At 40.4% G+C, this 24883-nt stretch overlaps 1 protein-coding gene across 1 annotated transcript; it reads right to left on the reverse strand.

Moving 5' to 3' along the window:
• Nucleotides 1–4483: 4483 nt before the first annotated feature.
• zmcm3.L (Putative ortholog of dNA replication licensing factor MCM3 (DNA polymerase alpha holoenzyme-associated protein P1) (RLF beta subunit) (P102 protein) (P1-MCM3), 1 of 1 L homeolog) lies at nucleotides 4484–24522 on the reverse strand (the record flags this gene model as incomplete). Its single annotated transcript, NM_001086689.1, is given in 17 exon segments — nucleotides 4484–5292; nucleotides 6258–6339; nucleotides 11737–11813; nucleotides 11914–12008; nucleotides 12576–12716; nucleotides 12856–13006; nucleotides 13645–13771; nucleotides 14685–14859; nucleotides 16349–16557; nucleotides 17777–17908; nucleotides 19089–19242; nucleotides 19380–19488; nucleotides 19759–19997; nucleotides 20396–20526; nucleotides 21722–21930; nucleotides 22730–22842; nucleotides 24371–24522. Coding segments are annotated over 17 exon segments (2421 nt in total). The 3' UTR covers nucleotides 4484–5093.
• Between the last annotated feature and the right edge of the window lie 361 nt (nucleotides 24523–24883).

Raw genomic sequence — 24883 nt, forward strand, 5'->3', positions numbered from 1 at the left:
AACATAGTAAGTTAGGTTGAAAAAAGACACACGTCCATCAAGTTCAACCTTAAAGGGCATGTAAAGGCAAACAAATAAAATCCCATTTGTACTTTCTTTAATGAAAAAGAAACCTATCTCCAATATACCTTAATTAAAAAATATGTACCGTTTTTACAAGAAACCTGAATGTATGCAATTAAATTCTCCTTTCATTTACTGCTGTGGATAGGAATTGTCAGACAGTCCCTAACTGCTCTGCAGGGAAACAATCCTACTTATGTACAGCAGGGGGAGTCCCCGCCTTACTTCCCAGCCATGCAGAACTCAAGCAGCTTTGTTTATGACGATCCCTAAGCAGCCCAGACCACACTGAGCATGTGCACAGTCTTGGTCTTGCAAAGATGTTTAACAAAGTTACAAGATGGTGACCCCCTGTAGCCAAATTTTGAAAGCATAAATTATTTGTTTAATTAGGCTTGTGGGGCAGTAAGTTCATGTTTATATTTAGTATACAAAATACAGCATTTCTAGCCTTATTCTATTTTAGACTTTACACGCCCTTTAAGTCTTTATATAACCTGTCTGTCAGTTGATCCAGAGGAAGGTGAAACCCCATCAGATCAGACGGGACCAGTCCCTGGATCAACTTGTACTATGAGCTATCTCCCATATCCCTGTATTCCCTCACTTGCTAAACACCATCCAACCCCTTCTTATACCTATCTAATGTATCAGCCTGTACCACTGATTCAGGGAGACAATTCCACATCTTCACAGCTCTCACTGTAACAAACCCCTTCCCAATATTTAGGAGGAACCTCTTTTCTTCTAATCGGAATGGGTGACCTTGTGTCAGCTGGAAAGACCTACTGGTAAATAAATCAGAGATTATTATATGCTCTCCTTATATATTTATACATAGTTATATCTCCCCTTAAGCCCCTCTTCTCCAGCGTGAACAATCCCAATTTGGCCAGTTTTTCGTCAAATCTGACCCTATGTTAATTTCAGGCCAGGTTTCCAAATGTATCGAGGTCTAACTAACCTCCAGGACACCCACACAGTTTGGGAACCAATGGTCTAGCCTCTAGTAATCAATCACATTTGATTTCCTACTTGTATCATGTGCAATAGGCCAGTTAAATTAACCTTCTGATTGGTTGCCTGGAGCACACATGGAACTCCATTTGCCCCTTAATTGCTGGAACACTAGTTAAGCCAACTCTTCCATAAACAAAGGTCATAGTAAAGCCAAAACATTTCCATCTTCCTTTTCCTGCAGGCTCATCAAGGACAATGAGAGGATCCCCTCCATACTGCACAACGTCACTTGTTTTCACCACTGTGTAGGGTACGAGAGAACGCTGAACGCTGTTCCAATACACAAGCAAATCCCAGTGCTCAGGAAAATAAAGGGAAACGTGTACACTCTGCAAACCATGGTCCTGACTGTAGGCTGCACTTGTGTCCAACCAGAAATCATCATGGCAAATCCATGACAGGAGGAGAAAAAGCGGGTGCTGGAGATGCAAGAAGATTTACACAACCAGAAAGATGAACCACAGAACTTCCAACTGTCGTTTGACTAAACCTTACTGAAGGAATGTCTTTTCTGTCTTCTTGTATCTGCAGCAACCCTTCAAGTCAAGTTTCTCATCTTTGAATTAAGCAAACCCCTTTTTAAGTTGTCCATATAGAGGCCAATTTCATTGGGTTGGTATGAAAAGGCCAAAAGGACTGATACCAGGTAATGGCCAGCTCAAGTGCATCCGAGAGGGGGCCACTGACTGAGCAGAAATGGGTGACTGATACAATAGAACTGTCCTAACAGTCACTCCAAGGTGCCATCCACAACATGCTGAAGCTGTAGTAACTGTGCCTGGCTTAAGAAAAGGTAGTAAAGGAGAAGGAAAGCTTATTGACAATAGTTTAGCCACAATAGTGCAAGCTATAACACCAGATTTATTCTGCAGAATGCTTTACCATACCTGAGTAAACAGCTCTAGTAGTGCTCTTGGATAGCAGCTGCCATATTAGCTTGATGTGACCACTTCCTGCCCACTCATAGCAGGGAGGGAGGAGCAAACTGAGCATACGCAAGCCCTAGCCCTGGAGGTTTAAGCTGAAAACAGGAAGTCTGATACAGAAGCCCATGAGTACACAATAGAAGGAAAGAAATGTGGTGTTTCTTTTGACAGAGGACTCAGAGCAGCATTACTTTGAGCGTTTACTGGTGTATTTATATAGACCTTTCTGATTTCTCCTTTAAAAGTTATCCATAGCCACGGCATGCTTGCAGATGAACACTCACTCACTTTTTATGTACAGATCAATCAAGCCACTCAGAGGGTGAGATCCTCTAAGCACAAAGGGAAATAGTACATTCCCAATAACGCAAGACTCTGCCCATAACATTAATGCTTTGTTACACTGCTGCAGGCAAAAAACTATACAAGCCTCTCTAGTAGGGATGGGCAAATTTTTCGCCTCGTTTTGCCGAAAAAACAACGCCCATAGAAATATGGTGGTGTGCGTCAAAAAATAAAATTAAAAAAAAAAAAAGCCCGTCAAAAAAATTTCACCGCACGACAAAATTATTTTGACGCCCATAGACTTTAATGGGCGTTTGCAACATTTCACGGCGGCGTATTTTTGGCAAAACAAATCGGGTCAAATTCGACCATCCCTACTCTAGCAATAATAATTCTCACTCATAACCAAATATATACATGGGGTCTAATGGGCTTGGTCAGCAAATATCACCTTTATATTGTTACTGCTGTACATAAGTTATATTTATTTATTGATTGAAATAAAGCAACAGAAGCACAAACCTGTCCCTCTGATTAAACGAGAACAAAGACTAAAGTTGCCAACTGCCTGCTGTGAAGTTCCCCTTAAAGAGGAAGATAAAAATGAGGTAGATCATACTGAAATAAGAAATTTTGTAAATACAGGTATAGGATCCCTTATCCGGAAACCAGATATCCAGAAAGCTCCGAATTACAGAAAGGTAGTCTCCCATAGACTCCAATTTATCCAAATTTTTTAAAATGATTTCCTTTTTCTCTAATAATAAAACAGTAACTTGTACTTGATCCCAACTAAGATATAATTAATCCTTATTGGAAGCAAAAACAGCCTATTGGGTTTATTTAATGTTTATATGATTTTCTAGTAGACTTAAGGCATGAAGACCCAAATTACGGAAAGATCCATTATCCGGAAAACCCCAGGTCCCCAGCATTCTGGATAACAGGTCCCATACCTGTACTATCAATTATATGTTCATCATTTCTGAAATAATCAAGTTTTTGTTCAGTATTCCTCTCTCAGCATCTGTTTCTCTTCATTCTGTCTTCATGCAGCAGTTGGGTGTCAGATATTCACTGACAGTTAGATCCAATATATCTTATAGGGGGGCTCCTTTCCTAGCAGATGTATTAGAGCTCACTCAGAGCTGGTACAACCAAAATGTAACAAAATAACTGCCTTTTGCACAAATCCTGCATGTAGAGAGACATGATGTCTGGCAATTTTAATTAATTAGAGTAAGCTCTAATACATCTTCTAGGCAAAAGGAGCCATCTTATAAGATATATTGGATCTGTCACCCAACTGCTGCATGAACAATCAGTTATATATTCATCATTTCTGAAATAAGAAACTTTCTAAATACAATCAAATATTCTGCATTGTTTCTGAAATAAATCAAGTTCATGCAGCAGTTGGATGACAGATCCAATATAGCTCATAGGGGGCTCCTTTTGCCTAGAAGATGTATTAGAGCTCACTCTATTAAACTCACCAGACATCATGTCTCTCTACATGCAGGATTTGTACAAAAGGCAGTTATTTTGTTACATTTTGTTTGTACTGGAATCGGTTGAGTGAGCTCTAATACATCTGCTAGGAAAGGAGCCCCCCTATAAGATATATTGGATCTAACAGTCAGTGAATATCTGACACCCAACTCCTGAATGAAGACAGAATGAAGAGAAAAGATGCGGAGAGAGGAATAGTGAAGATTAACTTGATTATTTCAGTATGCTGAAGATAAAGTATAGAGTATTATGACCATACTGTTATAGTATTTACATGACTATCTCCAACGGGCAAATGATCTGTTCCCTGCCCAGTGCATTACGATCTACGGGAGAGGCGGGTTCACGAGTATGAAACAGGCTTTTATTTTATTTATGCGTTTCACACGTATTTGAGTGCACCTACGCGCATCAGTTAATGGATACCAAGGACAGAGACATTGTGTGCCTTAAGATGGATTTATTGCAGAGAACCTTTAATAAGGGTGATGCTTTTTTTTTGTATTTGAGCATTGGACAGAACCCCCAATACACCAACAACACTAGGGTCTATAGTCTTTAGAACTGGCTCCCCGTTACGTCTATTACAGGCTACAACAATAAATGCAAAATACGGTACAAGTTGCAATGGAATTCCTGAACTGAAGCTGTGTATAGTAGAAAATAGATATGCAATATAGTTCCCAACGGGTTTTATTTAGGATCTTCGGAAGGTACAGACGGCTCTATTCACTTTTTGTTCAAAAGCCAGATCTTAATTTTTTTTAAAAAAAATGACATTATTGCACAAAGCTTTGTGAAGGCACCAGCTGCAAATCACTGGCAGTTAAAAAAAAATCTGTATATATTCCTACAATACCTACAATTTATCAATGAAAAATGTAACTATTAAAACCGGAAACTCTGATAAAACAGTCCATATTTATACCTCTTCAGACAGAAGTAAAAACCATAAAAAAAACTTAAAAATCAATACTACTTGTGTAGTAAAGGCCAGATATGACTTGTGGCTCTCAGCAGTCCCCAATAAAACCCATATACAGACATTATTCTGCCATATGTAACTGCAACATTTAAACACTTGTGTAAAAGAAGAATATATACATTGTGAAAGAGACATACATAAAATGTATGTATAAGATCTGTTCCTAAAATGCAGAACATTAAAAGCAATAAGGGGCACCTCGGAGCTTAAAGGCAGGTCTGAAAAGTCAACTGTGTCAAATGCTCCGGTTCCAGATAGATTCGGTGATAACTGATCCCCGGGCCAAGTCTTTTGCTGCCATTTCAGATTAAGAAGACAATGTTATCGGAAACCATGATGTGGTTGGCTTCTTCCATAAGTTCCAAAGCCGCCTTCACCTCAGCCTGGGAGAAGGGAGAGTCGTTGTTCTTGTTAATGGCCTCCATCATGGCCGCCATGGCGATGGACTGAGCATGTGCAGCTTTAAAGGCATCCAGCAGGGCAGACTTAAAAGCTTTCAACCTGGAAATAGAAACAAAAGCCACATTAGATTAAAACAGCGCATCTTCCACATGTTCCCTAATGAACTGAAACTTTCCAACCATTCTCATAGGGGCATAATAAACCATAATTCAACAGTTTAGGCCTTGTTTGTTACACCTGTATGAATACAGAAATGCATGCGTTTTATTTCGTGTATGAGCTTATGCAGAAATGCAAGATGAAATTTTTTTTCAGTTCTCTGGTTCAATTTTGCCTTCCCAGCTGAACCTCTGAGTATCTGCTTATCATTAAGTCTGAGGCAGTGACTGGGGGACAGAAAGGCTTGTTTATACAGAACTCATTAGGGGTCATTTATCAACACTGGGCAAATTTGCCCATGGGCAGTAACCCATGCCAACCAAATTGCTGCATGCATTGTTCTACTTGCAGCTGGCTTTAAAAAGCTAATCACTGATTGGTTGCTATAGGTAACTGCCCATGGGCAAATTTGCCTAGTGTTGATAAATGAGCCCCATTATCTTATCAAACTGCCCTGATTAAGGCAGGAGTTAGTGTTCTTAAGGGTAAGGGCACACAGGCAGATTCGGGGAGATTAGTAGCCCTGGTGACTAATCGCCTCTTCTTCTGGGCGACAATCTTCCCACCGGCTATAATGAAAAATCGCCAGCGGGATGGCAGTCGCGTCACTTCGTTTTCTGAAGTTGCCCTAAGTTTCCACGTGAGGCAACTTCGGAAAACGAATCTGTGTGAGTGCCATCCCACTGGCGGTTTCTCATAGTCGGCGGGAAGGCAGATCAGGGAGATTGTCGCCCGGACAACTAATCTCCCTGAATCTGGCATTACCCTAAAATACATTAATCCCTGTATAATATTTTTATGTTAAAAAAAGGCAACAGTACAAATTACTTTGCTATAGCTACATACTATCCCATAGCACTTTTATACAAGATGGACTAAATATCAAGACACGCACTAGTCCTTACCTATCACCAGACAATCCAGGTTTTGCAGAGGAATCTGTTTCCATCTCTTCTTGCCCATTCACAGGTGTTTTAGGTGTATGCACTAGGGTTAAAAGAAAAATAAGGACATTAGAATGGTTTAAAAATACATACATATACATATATTATATACATACATACCTCAACCGTACAAATGATAATTTCATAGTTACGTACTGTTATACTAGCTTGCCCCTTGATTTGAGGGTAAACATGCATTTAACTTGGCTTTAAGCAGAGATTTGAGTAATAAATGGTCAAAACACTTTGCCTAAAACTAGTCTTAGAGCTATTCACCTGTTGAGAGGAGATTTATTGTGACTAATTTCACAAGAAAACTTCGGGCAACTTCAGAAAAAGCATTACGTAAGTTTTCCCACCAGTGATTTACTTTATTTCTATTAATTGGGCGTGTGACCCTTTTTGTAACTGAAATGCCAAGGCCTAGTTTGAGTCTGTCTCGTTAGATCAGAGAGATCCTATCCCAGGAGGCACAGCAGGGAAAGACTTAGAGAACTAACCCCTAAAAATGAATAGGGCTAAAATGGCATATTTTATATACTGAATTTATTGCACCAGCCTAAAGTTTCAGCTTGTCAATAGCAGCAATGATCCAGGACTTCAAAATTGTCACAGGGGGTCACCATCTTGGAAAGTGTCTGTGACACTCACATGCTCAGTGGGCTCTGATTGGCTGTTGAGAAGCTAAGCTTAGGGCTCGTCACTAATTATCCAGCAGAAAATGAGCTTCCCTGTAATATAAGCTGATGCTACAGGTTTGCGGATTATTAAATTTGGATGCTAATTGCACTGGTTTCTGTGCTGCCATGTAGTAATTATGTGTATTAATTACTAATCAGCCTTATATTGTGACATTTCTATTCTATGTGTACTGTATATTGTGAGTGGGTCCCTAAGCTCAGTAAGTGACAGCAGCACAGAGCATGTGCAGTGAATCAGCAGAAAAGAAGATGGGGAGCTACTGGGGCATCTTTGGAGACACGGATCTTTACTGCTAAAGGGCTGTGGTTGCCTTGGGCTGGTATAAAAGCCCAACACATAATGTCCAACATTTCGAGCTACTTCTTTTTCTAGGCTTTAGTTCTCCTTTAACAGAGGGACGCCATAAATCTATAGCAGCACATATGCCCCTGAAAGTTCTGCAAAGAAATGCAACACTGCAGTGGCCCAGCAAATTCCAGTTAATTTCCTATTAGCAAGCTTTAACCTACTTTTACATCTGTAAAAACACAGAGACAGTCCTAAAAGCTGTGCAGGCTTTAGTACAGGCCAACTTACATTTCTTTCAGAAGCTCTTGTATATAAAAGGGGACATGGATACAGTAATGCACATAGAGCTCTTCTACATCAAGACAAAAACCACAACCTCTACAGATTAAATTAAAAATCACCACTTTAAGCAAAAATTGCATAACTATCAGATGTGGGGCAGAGGAAATGCAGTCAGCAATAATTGGGGAGATTAAAAAAAATATATATATGGTTCCGGTGCATTATACCAAGAATCCAAAAAGCATCTGCAAAACCATCTGCTAAAAGGGAATCTGTCGTGTTAGGATTGCTTGATGTGTTGCATTTATCCGATTAGTTGCATTAACATAATTTCTTCATTGAGCACCAGTGTATTTTATGCATGTACTTCATGGTGGGGCCTCCATTTAGTTTACAACTTAGACCAGCTTTCTGCATAGAGTTACATTAGAGCCTTCAGGCAGTTGACCAATTCTGAAGGTATAGATTTCAGCTTCCAATCAACCGTTGAAAGCACGTTTTTTTAGAGCCATCGCAAGGTTTTAGGTGCTTCTCACAAAGCTATGCTAGAGAAGGAAATGCCCTGTGGTGCCATAACCCAAAGTCAGACAGACAGTCGGCTCACAAACATTAATGTGGTTTCTTGAAAAACACAATTATATAAAAATAATTTATAGCACCTACTTTGTAACTGGCCTGGAGACCACAGTTAGAGCAATGACTGGCAAGAACTATGCTTCTTTCCTGCAGGAGCTGCTCAAATCTACAGCAGCCAATAGAAGTCACAACATTTTAGAAGAATTAAATTTCCCAGTATAAACCACCTTCTAGTGAGTGGAGGTCACTGGGAATTGAAATGCAGCTGGTCCAGATGTCTAGGTGCTAGCAGGTAGACACGCTGTAACTTAGTAAAATTTACTCAACCCTTAAACAGTGTCTTGGGGGAAGGCCGGTATCTATTTACAAACATGGAGGCTTTAAGAAAGAAAATAAAATTAAGGAAGTCATCCCAGACAGTACAAGGATTTATAGGACATTGCTCGGGGAATATCACTCCTCGAGAAGCACCTCTGCTTCCATCTGGCAAAGCTGATCCACTTCTTGCTTCTGGACATGCTTTACTTGAGGGGATTTATAGCTCTCCATGAGGGGATTTATAGCTCTCCAGAGCCTATCGGATCTTTCCATTGCTCTGTGAGGCTACAAGGTTATTGTTATTACATATAGTCAGTGCCCATGCTTTTTGCAGTCTCTTATTCAACTCCCTGCCTGATGAAGTCCAATTTTAAGTGAGCTACATCAACTACCCATTTAAGTAAATATGTGGAGCGTAGTAGAGATCCCACATTGGTCTTAGAACAGCAAGGGACAGATATTGTGTGGGATTTCTTTCCCCTTTCTCTGTGTTTGTGGATCGGATTATTAATCCCTATGTTAAATCACATAAATCATATCTTAAAGATACAGGAGATTTTTTAGATAAGATCAATAAATGTACAGATTTAGGGGATGATATACTTTTGGTTACACTTGATTTGAAGAGCCTCTACACCTCCATCCCTCATGATGGGGGTGTGGAGGCGGTATGCTTCGCGTTGGACCTAGATCCAGCCATTGATAATGCTCAAGGAAAATTTGTTATACAATGTCGAACTGGTCCTATACAATAAATTCTTTATTCAAGGATCACTACTACATGCAGATACGGGGTACAGCAATAGGATCAAATGTGGCCCCGTCCTACGCAAACATCTTCATGAATAGGTTCGAGTAACAATACGTTTATAACAAGTGGGTCACCAAATTCTGCCACAAATGGTTCAGATTCATCGATGTTTTTGCCATTTGGACGGGTCCACATTGGACCCTAGAGAGGTTTGTGGGAGAGATGAATTCTGCATTATGTTGTGTAAAATTTACCCTAGCATCCAGCGCGGAATGTATCCCATTTTTGGATACAAGGGTATCAAGATGTGGTGGATCCCTGTCGGTGGATTTGTACGTCAAGCCAACTGACAGGAACACTCTACTCCATTTTGATTCCATTCACCCACAGCAGGTTAAAAAGTCCCTTCCAAAATCAGAGTTTAGTAGGGTCAACCGGATTGTAAAGGACGAGTCATTACTTGACTTGAGATTAACTGAGATGCAGGACAAATTTAAAGAACGGGGTTACCTTAATAATATGTTAAAGGAACAATGTAAGGAGGTAGAGAAAAAAAAATTAAGAGAGTGGGCCAGGTAAAAAATTAAGAGAGTGGGCCAGGTAACTCAACAGCAAGATCGTATTCCCTTTGTCTCGAAGTTTAACACCTTATCCCACAATGTTTCTGATAGTTAAACACTGAAAAAATCTTGAGGGAAGGTCTTCCTGATGTGACTAGTTTTCAAAACTTTCCCATTATGTCTTAAAAGTAAAACTCTAGCCTCAGTACTTGTAAAATCTGATATAGGCAGCCAAAAAATGAAACAAGGCACATTACGGCCAATAAAAAAATGGTACCGTTCCATGCCTTGAGTGTAACTGCAGCTCCAATTGCCAAAAAGGTGAAGTAGTTCATCATCCCCGACGGGGGTATTATACATGCGCCACAAGTTTCGTGGTATATAGCATTAAATGCCCCTGTGGCCTATTAAACGTGGGTCAAACATCACGTCCCATTCGAGAAAGAATTAGGGAGCATAAATCGGCAATTAGAACAAAAAAGACAGAACAAGCAGTTGCTGCCCATTTTTTAGAGGCTGGACATGGGATACACCAATTGAAATTTCAGGTATTGGATCATATACCAATACCCAGACGAGGTGGGGGATTGTGTAAAATTTCTATTAAAAAAAGAAGCACAGTGTATTAGGAGACTCGGGACACTGTCCCCACATGGACTGAACAGGGAATATGATCTACAAGCTATTTTTCGCTGAGCTTGTTTTTATATAGATTTTAACTGGTTGTTTAATTTTTTGTTTTTCAGATAACACATAACATGATTGGTCTGTGACCTACAAAGAGTTAACTACGATACTTATTGATCTGAACTGCTTAGCAACAGTATGTAATGTGTTCTTTAATTCTCAAATGTAGCCAATAGGTGGCGCTTAAGTGATACATTTCAGTCACAATTGTAACAATATGTATGTAGTTTGTTGCTATTACCACCATATAACCAGTAGATGGCGAAAATTTCACCCACATAAAAGGGGTGTTCCAAAAGGGTGATTATAGAGCTTGATAAAAGGCCTGAATGCCTGAAACGTCACGGACCAGGCTGTTTGCCATGTAATGTATTAATAAAGGCATTTTAATCTACTGGTGCTGTACGAAAACCTTCCTTTAGGGACAGATATTGCCCAGTTTAAGAAAGAAAAACCTTGGTTGGACTGCTTACAGGGGAAGTCACCTTGGGGAAAGTCAAACCAGCAAAGACGTATTTGATGTTTGCTTAATTCCCGGTTTAGGGTAGAACTACATGGGCGATTTCCACGCGTTTTCGGCAGATTTCCACACAGTCTGCATCCAACAGTCGTGACAGATGAACGCTGTAACACCATCCTACATTGCTGTTGCTTACATTATTTTCCATCGCTTCCGACTTGATGCAGCACATCGGATCCGCCAAAAACGTGTGGAAATCACCCTTGTTCTACCCTTAAAGGAAAACTATACCCCCCAAACAATGTAGGTCTCTATTAAAAGATACTGAGTAAAACAGCTCATGTGTAAACCCTGCTTCATGTAAATGAACCTTTATCATAATAATACACTTTTTTAGTAGTATGTGCCATTGGGTAATCATAAATAGAAAATTGCCATTTTAAAAAATAAAGGCCGCCCACTGAGATCGTAAGATTCACTGTACTCACATACAAACCACATGTAAGGTCACATGAGCCAATTAACAGACAGAGTTCTGCCTTTTGCTTCCTCACTTCTTGCTGTTACAGTTAGTGTTGTAGTATTTCTGGTCAGGTGATCTCTGAGGCAGCACAGATAGAGTCACGAAATGGTGGTTCAAGGCAAGAGATGTAAAAGGGCAATATTTATGTAAATATATATTCCAGTTGGGTAAGATTCTTTAATATGTCATTCAATTTGATATAAACTATCTGTTGCTTAAGTATTCATTTTGGGGCTATAGTTTTCCTTTAATCAGCACGCTTCTAAGAGAAATGAATGGCAGGAAAGGCTTACCGACAGGAGTTTCATCTTCTGTATCACTAAACTCATAGGGATCATGCGACTCCCCGTCTTGTGCACGACGCTTCTTCCTACAAAGCCCCAAATACTACTGATTAGTGAACCAAGTCCCATAAACGGATATGCATTCATTTACTGCGCCTAGTGTGTACTATTAGAACATAAACTGACCTTCTCTTCTTGCCTTCGCCATCAGGCTGGGTCTGCTCCTCCTCTGTGTCAGACTCCCCCTCCCGCCTTCTCCGCTTCTTCTCTTTCTCCAGTACCTACAAATCACAGGCCTCAGTAAGTTTTGGCTACAAAAGTGTCATTACTATCTGAATTTATTCGTATCGCCCTCTCAGCAATCTGTATCATAGTCAGTTACAGTGGACAACTAGTTCTAACACAACACATTGCCTAGATGCTGCCTAGAGTGGTCAATACAATGTTCTACATCTGATGAAAGCCTGGATGTAGCCCAGTTGCTGAGAAGAGATAGAGAGAAAACAAAGATTATATTCAGTATTATTTCCATGAAATTACCCTTTGTTCTTTTGATGTCCTTTTTATTGATTTTACTTTAAACTGCAATTTCTTGTGTTGACCAACAGGCGTATCCAATAAGATACTCACTCTGCATCATTGTTTAACAATAAGAACCTTTGAGCTAGGTAATGGTAGTTATTGATTTCCTGGTATTTAGGGGCTTTAAAGAGATTATACATTTAAATCAGTTCATGTCCCAGTGGAGCTTACAATCTATCACACACCAGGCTGCCCCCCATGTGCAGAATTAAAAGAAAGCTGGTGAATACAGCAAACAGGTTTATAAAGAGCCGACGAGTGCTCACCTTCTTGAAGTATGCATACTGCACAAGCTCCAAAGCAGCCTCGGCATCCTGTAGTTGCACAGTCTTACTCATTCGCACTTTTGCATGTGCTGTGGACAGACGGATTAGGGTTTCCAAACTACGTGCAGTTACAGGGGAGGTCTGGGAGAGAGAGAGAGGATAAAGATAAAATGCCTTTATTTTGCCATGTACAGAATTGCTTTCATATCTTGGTTCACATTTGGATGCTTCACACATATTGAATACACTGGGATATCTGCAGTTTTTCTGCAGCACGTACCCTTGCAACATCTGTGCTCATCTGATCTTGATTCCGCAGGCGTGTATACTCCTCTGCAATAAAACTGGCAGCCTCTTGCGTCAGCACAGGTTTGAATATTTTGGCTACATGGATGTATTTTCGCATAAATTCCATGCTGAGGACTTTCTCCCTTCAGATGTAAAAATACAAACATTAAAAGGAATTCTGTCGTGATTTTTAGGATGTTGTTTTTATTTCTAAGTTACACTGCAAATAATTCACTCTATGATATAACATTTAATTCCTGAACCAGCAAGTGTATTTTTTAGTTGTAATACTGATGTGTAGGTGCATCTCAGGTCATTTTGCCTGGTCATGTGCTTTCAGGAAGAGCCTGCACTTTAGGATGGAACTGCTTTCTGGCAGGCTGTTGTTTCTCCTACTCAATGTAACTGAATGTGTCTCAGTGGGACCTGGATTTTACTATTGAGTGCTGTTCTTAGATCTACAAGTGAGCCGCTATCTGGCTAGCTTCCCATTGTTATGTTGTTAGGCTGCTGGGGGAGAAAGGGAGGAGTTGATATCACTCCAACATGCAGTACAGCAGTAAAGAGTGACTGAAGTTTATTAGAGCACAAGTCACATGACTGGGGGCACCTGGGAAACGGACAATATATCTAGCCCCATGTCAGATTTCAAAGTTAAATATAAAAAAAATCTGTTTGCTCTTTCCAAAAACAGATTTCAGTGCAGAATTCTGATAGAGCAGCAGTATTAAGAGATTCATTTTGAAAACTGTGCACATTTTTCTATGCAATAAACACTTACCGTCTCTTCTTAACCCCATGGAGAAGACTATCATGTTTCTCATACACCTGCAGTTCCTGCTGTTCCTCGCTGGTAACGTTGGGATCTTCAGTGGCAAGGATATCCACTGCACTGCCCAGAGGCAAAGCTGAAACGTACCACAAATGTTAGCATTAACAGCACTCCAGGTCTGAAATTAAGCAACAATTGAGAAACTGTAGATCAGCAGCAGCCAAACTGCATTATTATATTGTAAGCTCTTTTGGGCAGGACCCTTTAAACCATTTGTATTGGTTACTGGTGGTTCGTGTGTTCTACTTTATATACCCATTTAATGTACAACGCTGCAAAATCTGTTGGCGTCTTTTAAATACAGGTTAATAGGCAAGTTTCAGACAGACTTATTAAATATAACCAAATATACTAATACAGGAGCTCATATGCAACATGGTACAACCAGTGCAGCCAGTGTTAAAGCACCACTTCATATTTTGTTTGAATTACTATACCTCAGACATTCATACAGAGCTACAAAATACCCATGCTGGCAAGGTTTTTTTTTTTTTTCTTTTTTTTAATTTTAATATGTCTAAATGCACTTTATTAGCAATTAGTTCTGTTGTCTGTCTAATAAAAAAAGTACCAACTCTGTAGGAGGTGAAAAGTAGCTGGGGCCAGCATAAGAAGTGTAAGGCCTAAAGGACAGTCCACACAAGCAGATTCGGGGATATAGTCACCCCATCAACAAACCGCATTCTCCCTGCCCCCCTCCGGCTAAAGTGAAAATTTACGCACGTTGCTTCGTTTTCTGAAGTCGCCTCACAAGGAAACTTTGGGCGACTTTGGAAAACGAAGAAGAGGCAATTTGTCGCTAATCTCCTCGAATCTGCTCATGTGGCCTCACCCTAAAAAAGGTACTTAATCACACCAAAGTGACCCACCTATGAAAATGCCTGAGGCCTTTGTGCCAGAAGCTGCAAAGACAGAAGCTGGGAAGGAATAAAGAACTACTGATGCTGGCTCAGCAGTTCAAAGCACAGTTAAAGCCCACGCAAACTTACCATCACCATCCTGCTCTCCAGCAGATCTATATCGGTGCATGCGCAGAACATGGTCAGATATCTCCCTGTCGTGTTCTGGGTCCATCTGATCCAGCATAATGAAGAGGAGATCAAAACGAGACAACAGAGAGTCCTGCAGGCCAATGTTCTCCATGGGAGTTTTATACTGGTCATACTGTAAATGCGATGGAAATACAAGTCAGTAAAGTTTAACGGATCAATTTTTTTTATACAGTTGATGGTAAACAATCCTTTTCCCTATAAAGAAAAGAAAATGTAAACTAATAATCTCAGCGAAATCAGAACCTTTCTAAATATAATCAGTTAAAACATTCTGTAGAGTTTATGAAATAACCAAGTTACTCTTCACTGTCCCACACTCAGCAACTGTTTTTTTTTCTGTTCAAGCAGTGGGTGGAGTCAGTTAGGTCCAATATATTCTTGGGGGGTGCACCTTTTGCCTAGACGATGTCTAGCTATGTATTAGCGCTCACGCTTTTATTCTTTTAAAGAGTTTAAAATAACCAGCTCTGATGGAAATGCCTGCAGGGAGTTGGTCAGTTATTTTGTTAGCTTTTGTTTGTGCTGGAGTTGGTTATTTGAGTTAAGGTGGCCATAGACACGCAGATCCGATCGTACGAATCGAGGATTCGTACGATTTTCGGATCGTGTGTGGCGTGTGCCGACATCTTTCGTCCGGCGGAGATCGGTCGTTTGGTCGATCGGTCAGGTTTGATTTTGACCCGACCGATCCCGCCGGAGCTCATGGCACATCGTAATCTGATCGTTCGGCTATACGGCCGAACAATCAGATTACCCCCGATATAGCCATGACTGTTAATGGCATAACGGGGAAAGATCCGCTCGTTTGGCAACATTGCCAAACGAGCGGATCTTTGCATCTATGGCCACCTTTAGCTGTAAAACATCTGCTAGGAAAGGGAGCCCTCCCTGCCAAATGGTATTATACCTACCTGTCAATCAATATCTGACCAAGACCCCTGAATGAGGAGAGCACGGATTGCCGAGATATACTGAAGTGTAACCATTTATTTTATAAACTGTACAGAATTTTTTATTGATTATATTTAGAAAGTGTCTTGTATTGCATTTTCATCTCTGCAATAGATTCCCTTTAATCCTTATAGTGTCTTTTCTGCTCACCAGCTAGGGAGTTTTAAGACCTAAACAACTCTACATTGCCAAGTACTTGGGAGAGGTAGCCAGTAGATGAAAAGGGTTAGCAACCAAAATGTATCTAAGTATCAATACAAATTCTATGTATACTTTACATAACTACTCTATAGGGCACCACTGTTGATTGTGCACAAAACAGGCACAATTACCCTGCGCTTTTGGTCAGACATTTTTATTGCATCATTTCTCAGTTATGGAGTGCGCAAACCCTTAATTATGCAACCAAGAGGGTGTCGGGTGCTCAAACTGGATGACCTTTGCCTGCCCTTCAGGTCTTGCATTCCATTTAAAATAAAACCAGTAGCACTCTGATAAAAGTGAAAAAGTTAAATTTATTTAGCCCATATGCATACAAATCAAGGGCAACGTTTCGGGCTCCACTGAGCCCTTTATCAAGCCTCTTTAGTGCAGTAGAAATATATCAGGGTGAGAAGGCAATACACTGCAAATATTTAAGTTTAACTCACCCTTCCATAGACTGGATTGGCAGCAGCCAGCACACTGCAGCGGGCATTTAACCTGGCATGAATACCAGCTTTAGCGATGGTCACACGACCCTGTTCCATGACTTCATGGATTGCTGTGCGGTCCATATCAGACATTTTATCAAACTCATCAATGCACACAACTCCCCTGTCTGCCAACACCATGGCGCCAGCCTCCAGCCTTCTTTCACCTGTTAGACGGGGGGGGGGAAAAAAAAGCAGAGCCGTTAAGTTATTATTCTGCCTTCTACAAAAGACACTGTACGTTGCCCATTCAATACAAAAAGAATACTTATAAAACTGTATAGGTTTCTAACAGTTTCCTCTGCACAAATTAAGCAAAGTATGGCTCTGTGGTGCACAAGGCCATCAGAAAAGGTCAACTAAACCCTAAAAATGCAATGTTTTATACACAGAACTTATTGCACCAGCCTATCATCTTGATAATAGCAGCAATGATCCAGGACTTCAAACTTGTCACAGGGGCTCACCATCTTGGAAAGTGTCTGTGACACTCACATGCTCAGTGGGCTCTGAGCAGCTGTTGAGAAGCTAAGCTTAGGGGTTGTTGCAAAAGGTAATATCAGTTGAAGTGTAAAAAGAAGAAAATGGTAGAAAATAGCAACTAGCCACTGCAATAAGAATTGTAGCCCATGTTCCAATTACACAGATGGACCTGCGATTCAGTGACTTAGAGGATTTCCTCAAAGGAATAATATTTTTGCGTGGTTATCCTAACCTCCATGACAACACAGCTTTGTTTCCATACTGAAGAATTATGCTCCTTATAGTTCAGTACACAGACACACACAGGGGCAGATTTATTAAAGGTCGAACGGAAAATTACCCCAACTTGATTCGAATTTAAAAAAAATATCAAATAAATTCCATGTTAAAGGAAAACTATATCCCCCAAACAATGTAGGTCTCTATTAAAAGATACTGAGTAAAACAGCTCATGTGTAAAACCCTGCTTCATGTAAATGAACCATTATCATAATAATATACTTTTTTAGTAGTATGTTCCATTGGGTAATCATAAATAGAAAATTGCCATTTTAAAAAATAAGGGCCGCCCCCTGAGATCGTAAGATTCACTGTACTCACATACAAACCACATGTAAGGTCACATGAGCCAATTAACAGACAGAGTTCTGCCTTTTGCTTCCTAACTTCTTCCTGTTACAGTTAGTGTTGTAGTATTTCTGGTCAGGTGATCTCTGAGGCAGCACAGATAGAGTCACGAAATGGTGGTTCAAGGCAAGCGATGAAAAAGGGCAATATTTATGTAAATATATATTCCAGTTTGGTAAGATTCTTTAATATGTCATTCAATTTGATATAATCTATCTGTTGCTTAAGTATTCATTTTGGGGGTATAGTTTTCCTTTAAAATAACTCTGTACTCACCAGTCTCCTGGTCAGTAGTGACTGCAGCCGTTAAACCCACACCAGACGATCCTCTACCAGTGGTGGGAATAGCACGGGGGGCAGTGAACAGAACGTATCTTAGGAGCTGGGACTTTGCAACAGAAGGGTCCCCTAGAAAAAAAAAACAACAATGTAGAAATCCTGATTTGGATTGTCATGATCAGAGCTATGGAGTTTGAGTCGTAATTAATTTTGGGTATCTAGAGTAAGTCGCAAAAAATTTACTGACTGCGACTCAAACTTTAAATATAAGCACTGAAAATAATCCACTCAGATTTAAGAGTTTCTATGAAGAAGGATAGGACATAAGCAATTCAGTTTATAAGAGCAATACTTTGGTTAATTTTGGATTGTATTTAACAGCTATATGTCAGCTTCAATTCATATAGAAGTTGTCTTGGGCTCTCCAATAGTTTTTGGTTTATGTCGTTTAACTTTGGTTTTGAATTACCAACGGATACGGGTTTATATTTTTGAGCTTTGTCGGCAATAAAATGCCTTGTATGTTGTGTACTTTACCATGTTGATTGAAAGAAGATAAAGGGGATGTTCACCTTCAAGTTACTTTTAGTATGTTATAGAATAGCCAATTCCAAGCACTTTTCAATTGGTCTTTATTATTTATTTATTTATTTTAATATAGTTTTTGAATTCTGTGCCGCCTTCTTCTGGTTCTTTCCAGCTTTCAAATAGGGGTCGCTGACCCATTCTAAAAACAAAAGCTCTGTAATGTATTGTTATTGCTACTTTTTATTGCTTATTTTTCTATTTAGAACCTCTCCTATTTATATTCCAGTCTCTTATTCAAATCAATGCATAGTTGCTAGGGTAATTTGGACCATAGCAACCAGATTGCTGACATTACAAATATAAATACAGGTACCGGGTCCATTAAGCAGAAAGTTCTAAATTACAGATAGGCAGTCTTAAAACACATTTTTTTTTTAAAAAAAACGATTTCCCTTTTCTCTGTAATAAAACAGTAGCTTGTACTTGATCCCAACTAAAATATAATTAATCCTTATTGGAGGCAAAACAAGCCTGTTGGGTTTAGTTAATGTTTACATGATTTACTGGAAGACTTCAGTCCCATACCTGTACATTTTATTTGAATTACTTTGATATGGAGGTACCATACACTAAGCCCGACTCAAATGATTTATGTACAGACTCCACAGCTCTGTTCATAGTTTATTTGCAAGGGGGAAGGCTGCGTGATCCCAAAACCTACTGTATATTTCCCCCACAAGTAATTATATGGTCTTCTTAAAGAAGCACAGACTTCAATTACCTATTAACAGCACGTTAATATCGCCTCTGATACGGGTTCCGTTGTCCAAAACTTTCTCAACCCCTCCAAGGAGCATGCAGAGTATTGCCTTCTTGATGTAACTGTGCCCATGAATACTCGGAGCAAGAGATCTAGACAGCTGCTCAAATACATCCTTAAATAGAAGGAAGGGAATAAATAACTATTTCCCACTGGACAAATATAAGCAGCAAGCTGGACCTTCAATAGATCATGTGATCAAGAGGTGAGGGTTATACCAGTACACACATTTGCTTCATTTCTTGCCCTTACCTTGCTATGGCTTTTGCTGAATTTCTTAATTTTGGCCAAGTCATCAGCTGAAAAGACTGGAGTCACCTCTTTACTCATTTGGATTACATTGCATGCAATCAGTATAGTCCTGGGGGAAAAACACAGAATAGTTACCAATCTAGTATTTCCAATAGTAAAAAAACTACAGTGTATAACAAGACTATACTGTTTTGAAGCAGAAAGGAACTAAGGGAGGATGGCCCAAACAAACTAAAGAAAACATTTGCTTTAACCTGCTCAAGTAGAATATGGCAAACAGTTTATGTGGACCACAAATGCAGCCGGGTCCTAATTTTATTCCCAGATCATAAAGCACAATACTTCTATTCTACAATCATAAGGCAATTAAAACGCTTACCTGAACGAGGCAGAAGTGTAGCCATTTTGTTTTGATGGCAAACAACGGTATGTGCCAATAACCTGGACACGGTCTCCGGGTTTTACTTTGTCCACCAGATCATCATCTAAAATGATGTCTACAGACCGAGGCAGCTGGCCAGCTGGTGCTTTTTCGGGCATCTCCTGAATTGTAATTGTTTGATGGTCTTTATATATAGAAAGGCCATACTCTGTCTCAAGCGGATTATTCTCTTCATCCTGCAAGACAAAATCAAAATCAGTTTTTGATCTTCAGCAAACTGGTTGCTAGGGTCCAATTACCCTAGCAACCATGCATCAAAAGGAGTAAAAGACTGCAATATGAATAGGAGAGGGCCTGAATAGAAAGATGCGTAATAAACTAGTAATAATGTAGTTGCTGTACAGAGGATTTGTTTTCTAGATGGGGTCAGTGACCCCCATTTGGAAGCTAGAAAGAGTCAGAAAGAAAAACTACAAACTATAAAAATTAGTCCTATAACATACTAGAACTTACCTCAAAGGTGAACCACACATTTAAACCAAATTCAGCTTTTAGATAATTGTTCAAAAGTGTGATAAAAAAAATAATAAAAGATACTCAAACAATGTAAAACCGAAGGCCCAGTTATTGTTACCTTTGTAGGATAGACAGCACTTGAAGGAAATGCCTCTAAACTGGTCAGGTCTGTGTATTTCCTCTCTATGGTCTTCTTCGTGGCAGGGCAATAATGGACACTCCGAACCACTTTTGGGCGGACCAAAGAACCTGTGAAATCAGGACAATGGCGAGATTACTTGTGATTAGTATATTCCCGGGCAGCCTGGACAAGAATTAAAACCCTGGTCCAGCAATTGGCAAACAGTATGGGAAACTTTCTGTTAAAGGGAGCCTGTCAGCCTAAGAAATAATTCCACATTCTCATCTACTGTGTTTAAGTAAAATAAAGTGTTATTACATAAACAAGCTAAATATTTGTTGCCACCTGCCTTTGTGTGTCTGGGTGACGGGTCCACTTTAAGAGCCATTCACCACATTTAATTTTCCAGGAATCCTTGCACCACTGTGGGCCAGTACACTACCTATTCTGACTATTATACTATGCATGTGCTTGCCTAGGGCAGCGCAATAGATCTGAAAACCAAATAGAACTGAAAGTTGATGGGTAAAAAGTACCCTAGGCCAGTACATTTTTAAAGGGAAAGTAAAGGTTAAATAAAGAAGTGGCCAGAGATGTTATTCATTATGTTTTGGGCTTCGGTACCAGCCCAAAGCAACCACAGCCTTTTAGCAGTAAAGATCTGTGTCTCCAAAGATGCCCCAGTAGCTCCCCATCTTCTTTTCTGCTGATTCACTACACATGCTCTGTGCTGCTGTCACTTACTGAGCTTAGGGACCCACTCACAATATACAGTACACATAGAATAGAAATGTCACAATATAAGGCTGATTAGTAATTAATACACATAATTACTACATGGCAGCACAGAAACCAGTGCAATTAGCATCAGAATTTATCAGCAAACCTGTAGCATCAGCTTATATTACCGGGAAGCTCATTTTCTGCTGGATAATTAGTGACGACCCCTAAGCTTAGCTTCTCAACAGCCAATCAGAGCCCACTGAGCATGTGAGTGTCACAGACACTTTCCAAGATGGTGACCCCCTGTGACAAGTTTGAAGTCCTGGATCATTGCTGCTATTGACAAGCTGAAACTTTAGCCTCGTGCAATAAGTTCAGTATATAAAATATGGCATTTTTAAGGTTTAGTTTTCCTTTAAGAGCAATGGCAATCAGGTTTAAAGTCACTGGAAACAAAAATGTGGGCTTAGTTGTCCTTTAACAAAGCATTATATACAAACATGAAGTGCCCCAACTGTGTCATGGTTAGTGTGCCCTAATCAGTTCACCAGAGAGAAATGCAATGACAGTTGAAAAAAATGGAAATGATTCCACACTCACACTTTGTTACTATTCCTTCCACGCAGACAACACTACTCAAGAAGCGGGACGTTAGGGTGCGAGGAGTCACATGTTTGGAGCCGAAGCTTCCCTCCAGGCCAATGTAGAAGTCTTCATATTGCTTGGCATAGGTGCCATCAATAGAGGCAACAAAGTCCTTTAGAGCTCGTTGGAATGCGATAAGACCCTCGAAGGCGTTGTTCATGAGCCTGTATTGGTGACAAAAAAGGCTTTAGTGTGAAGTCGATCTGATCAAGCTCAGTGTGCAATGCAGCAGCATAGGGATGTCTTGCTACACAAGCCAAAATATCTTCCTATCTGATCACTCGTGGAGTCCTACCCCAAGTCTAATGTTTCACCTTTCTAAAGCTGCTTTGGGGGGGGGTCGCCAACCCTATAAAAGGTCCCCAACCTTTTTTACCCGTGAGCCACAAATATAAAAAGAGTTGGGGAGCAATACAGGCATGCAAAAAGTTCCTGGGGTGCCAAATAAGGGCTGTGATTGCCTATTTGGTAGCCCCTATGTGGACTGGCAGCCTACAGGAGGTTCTGTTTTATGCAACCAAAACTTGTCCAGAAGCCTGGAATTCAAAAATAAGCATTTGGTTGGGGATCACTGCTGTAAACTGTTCTAAATTTGATACATTTAGTGGATACATTTCTTATCTTTGTCCCTGCTGAGCAGAATATCTGGGTTTCATTAAAGGCAACTGTTAGAATTGATACAAGAGTTGCTAATTCTACAGAGATGCTGCTGAGAAATGTATCAACTAAATGTTGCAAAATTGTAACAGAATCTGCACCTGAATTACTGATCTGCCAGACACATTAAACTTCAAATTTAGATTTTGAGGAAGAAAATAGGAAAGTAATTAAAGTCTTCTACAGTCAATCTGAAAACAACTGAACAAGCTTTTGGAATGTGAACAACCCCTTTCAGAGGCAAGAGCTTACAATCTACTGGGATAAAGGCGCTACGGCAGGGGGCAGCTACTGAAAGACACTTACAAGCTGGCTCTTTTCTCATTTTTCCTCCGGAGATCATTAATGTTGACAATCAAACGGTACTGATTCTCGCTGATCATGTCCCGCACTTTGCTTTGGTATATACCTTGGTCTTCCTAACAGGGAACAACAGAAAAGAAGTTATGCACAGACCTTAGAGTAAAGAAATACAGACATTAACATGCTTAACTTCAAACGGACTCAGGTTTCCCCCTATTAAAGGAGAGGTTCATCTTGGAAGTTAACTTTTAGGGCAGAGACAAACGCTCAGATTCAGGTGGATTAGTTGCCCATCGACATATCTCCGTTTCTTCAGGGCGACTAATCTCCCCAAACTGCCTCCCGCCGGCTAGAATGTAAATCCCCAGCGGGATGGCAGTCTGAACGCTTCCGTCTTCCGAAGTAGTCCGCAGTTACCCCATGAGAAAACTTTGGGCGACTTCGGAAAAAGAAGCATACGCGATTGCCACCCCGGCAGTGATTTACATCCTAGCCGGCAGGAGGCAGTTCGGAGAGATTAGTCGCCCTGAAGAAAAGGAGATATGTCGCTGAGCAACTAATCTTCCCGAATCTGAGGAGTCTATGCCCTTAGTATGTTATAGAATGGCCAATCAGAAACTTTTTAATCGGTCTTAAATTTTTTGCCTCTTCTGAATCTTTCCAGCATTCTAATGGGGGTCACCCCATCTAAAAACAAACGCTCATTAAGACTACACATTTAGTGGTGTAACTAGATGCTACTGGGCCAGACAGCAAATTATTTTTCAGGCCTCCAAAATGTCTAGAGATTGACCTGTTTTACCAATATTTATTGAAATTGTGTATGAATTAGGGCCTCATGGGGTCCATATACCTTTTGGGCCCCCCAGCAGCAGCATGGTCTGTTTCCTCTGTATTTACACCCCTGTTGTTATTGCTACTTTTTATTACTCTTCTTTCTATTCAGTCCTCTCCTATTCATATTCCAGTCTCTTATTCAAATCAGTGCCTAGTTGCTAGGGTATCTTGTAGAATGATCCAGTTGCTCTAGATTTAAATTCTAATAGATATACCATGACCTGATGAATGAAAACCTTTAGACACATGTTGCTATGGTAATTTGAACCCTAGCAACCAGACTGCTGAAACTGCAAACTGGAGAGCTGCTGAATAAAAAGCTAACTCAAAAACCACAACTAAAAACCAAATTGTCTCAGAATATCCCTCTCTACATCATACTAAGAGTTAATTTAAAGGTGAACAACCCCTTTAGCCCCATTGGTCCTGCACTGGCTGCTGCTCACATAAAACATTTGGTGATGTCGAATCTGTTGCCCGAGGGCTGCTGGGAGTTGCAGGCCTACACAAAAAGTAACAAACTACAGCTCCCAACATCCCCTGCAACTCTAGAAGCCATTTCCACAGCTATAAAGGCACAGGTTTGAGACTTATTGAAAACCACACAAATATCCCCCCAGTGTAACTGAGCAGCCGGTCATAGCCCATTCACGACGAGTAATTATCAAAGTAGCAAAACCTTGGCACATAGAGCAGGAGGGATTCTGGGAATTGTAGTTTCTTAACAGATAGCAGGCAACGAGTTAGTCAACTAAGCCTAGGGGAACAGGGATGGCCACAGAACAACTTCCACAACGTGGGACTCACCTCATCATCCAGGAAATCAAGGTATTCCCTCTGCGCCTCCCGCATCTCCTGATCGTCCAGCTCGGTAACTGCAGCCATGGCGACGAAACTAAGTTGTGAGGGAGAAAAACGCGTGACACAGACTGAGCTGAGACACGGACAATGTACAGCAATGGCGCGAAAACTCTCAAAGCCCCTCCTACTTTCCCGCCAAACTCTAACCAAGACGCCACCCTCAAAAGGTTTTGATTCGCTAAGCAGTTTGGCGGCAAAAGTGTCCTGGCCAATGGGTTTTTAGCAATCTCCCAGAATGGGCGGGACATAAACGTGTTGCTGAAAGCAGCCGAAAGAGACGAGGAGGATCAAATCAGAAGGGAGGTGATAGGAACAGGAAGTCGTAGTCACGTGAGCTGGCGCTCTCTATCGCCGCCATAATGTAAGAGGGCAGGACTATTCATGAAATGGCGCGGAATGTTAAAATATATTACTTATAGGGAAATCCCATAAAAATATAGGCAGGCCGGAATTTTTTTC

The sequence above is a fragment of the Xenopus laevis genome, chromosome 5L (genome assembly GCF_017654675.1).
Source record: "Xenopus laevis strain J_2021 chromosome 5L, Xenopus_laevis_v10.1, whole genome shotgun sequence".
NCBI classification, from domain to species: domain Eukaryota; kingdom Metazoa; phylum Chordata; class Amphibia; order Anura; family Pipidae; genus Xenopus; species Xenopus laevis.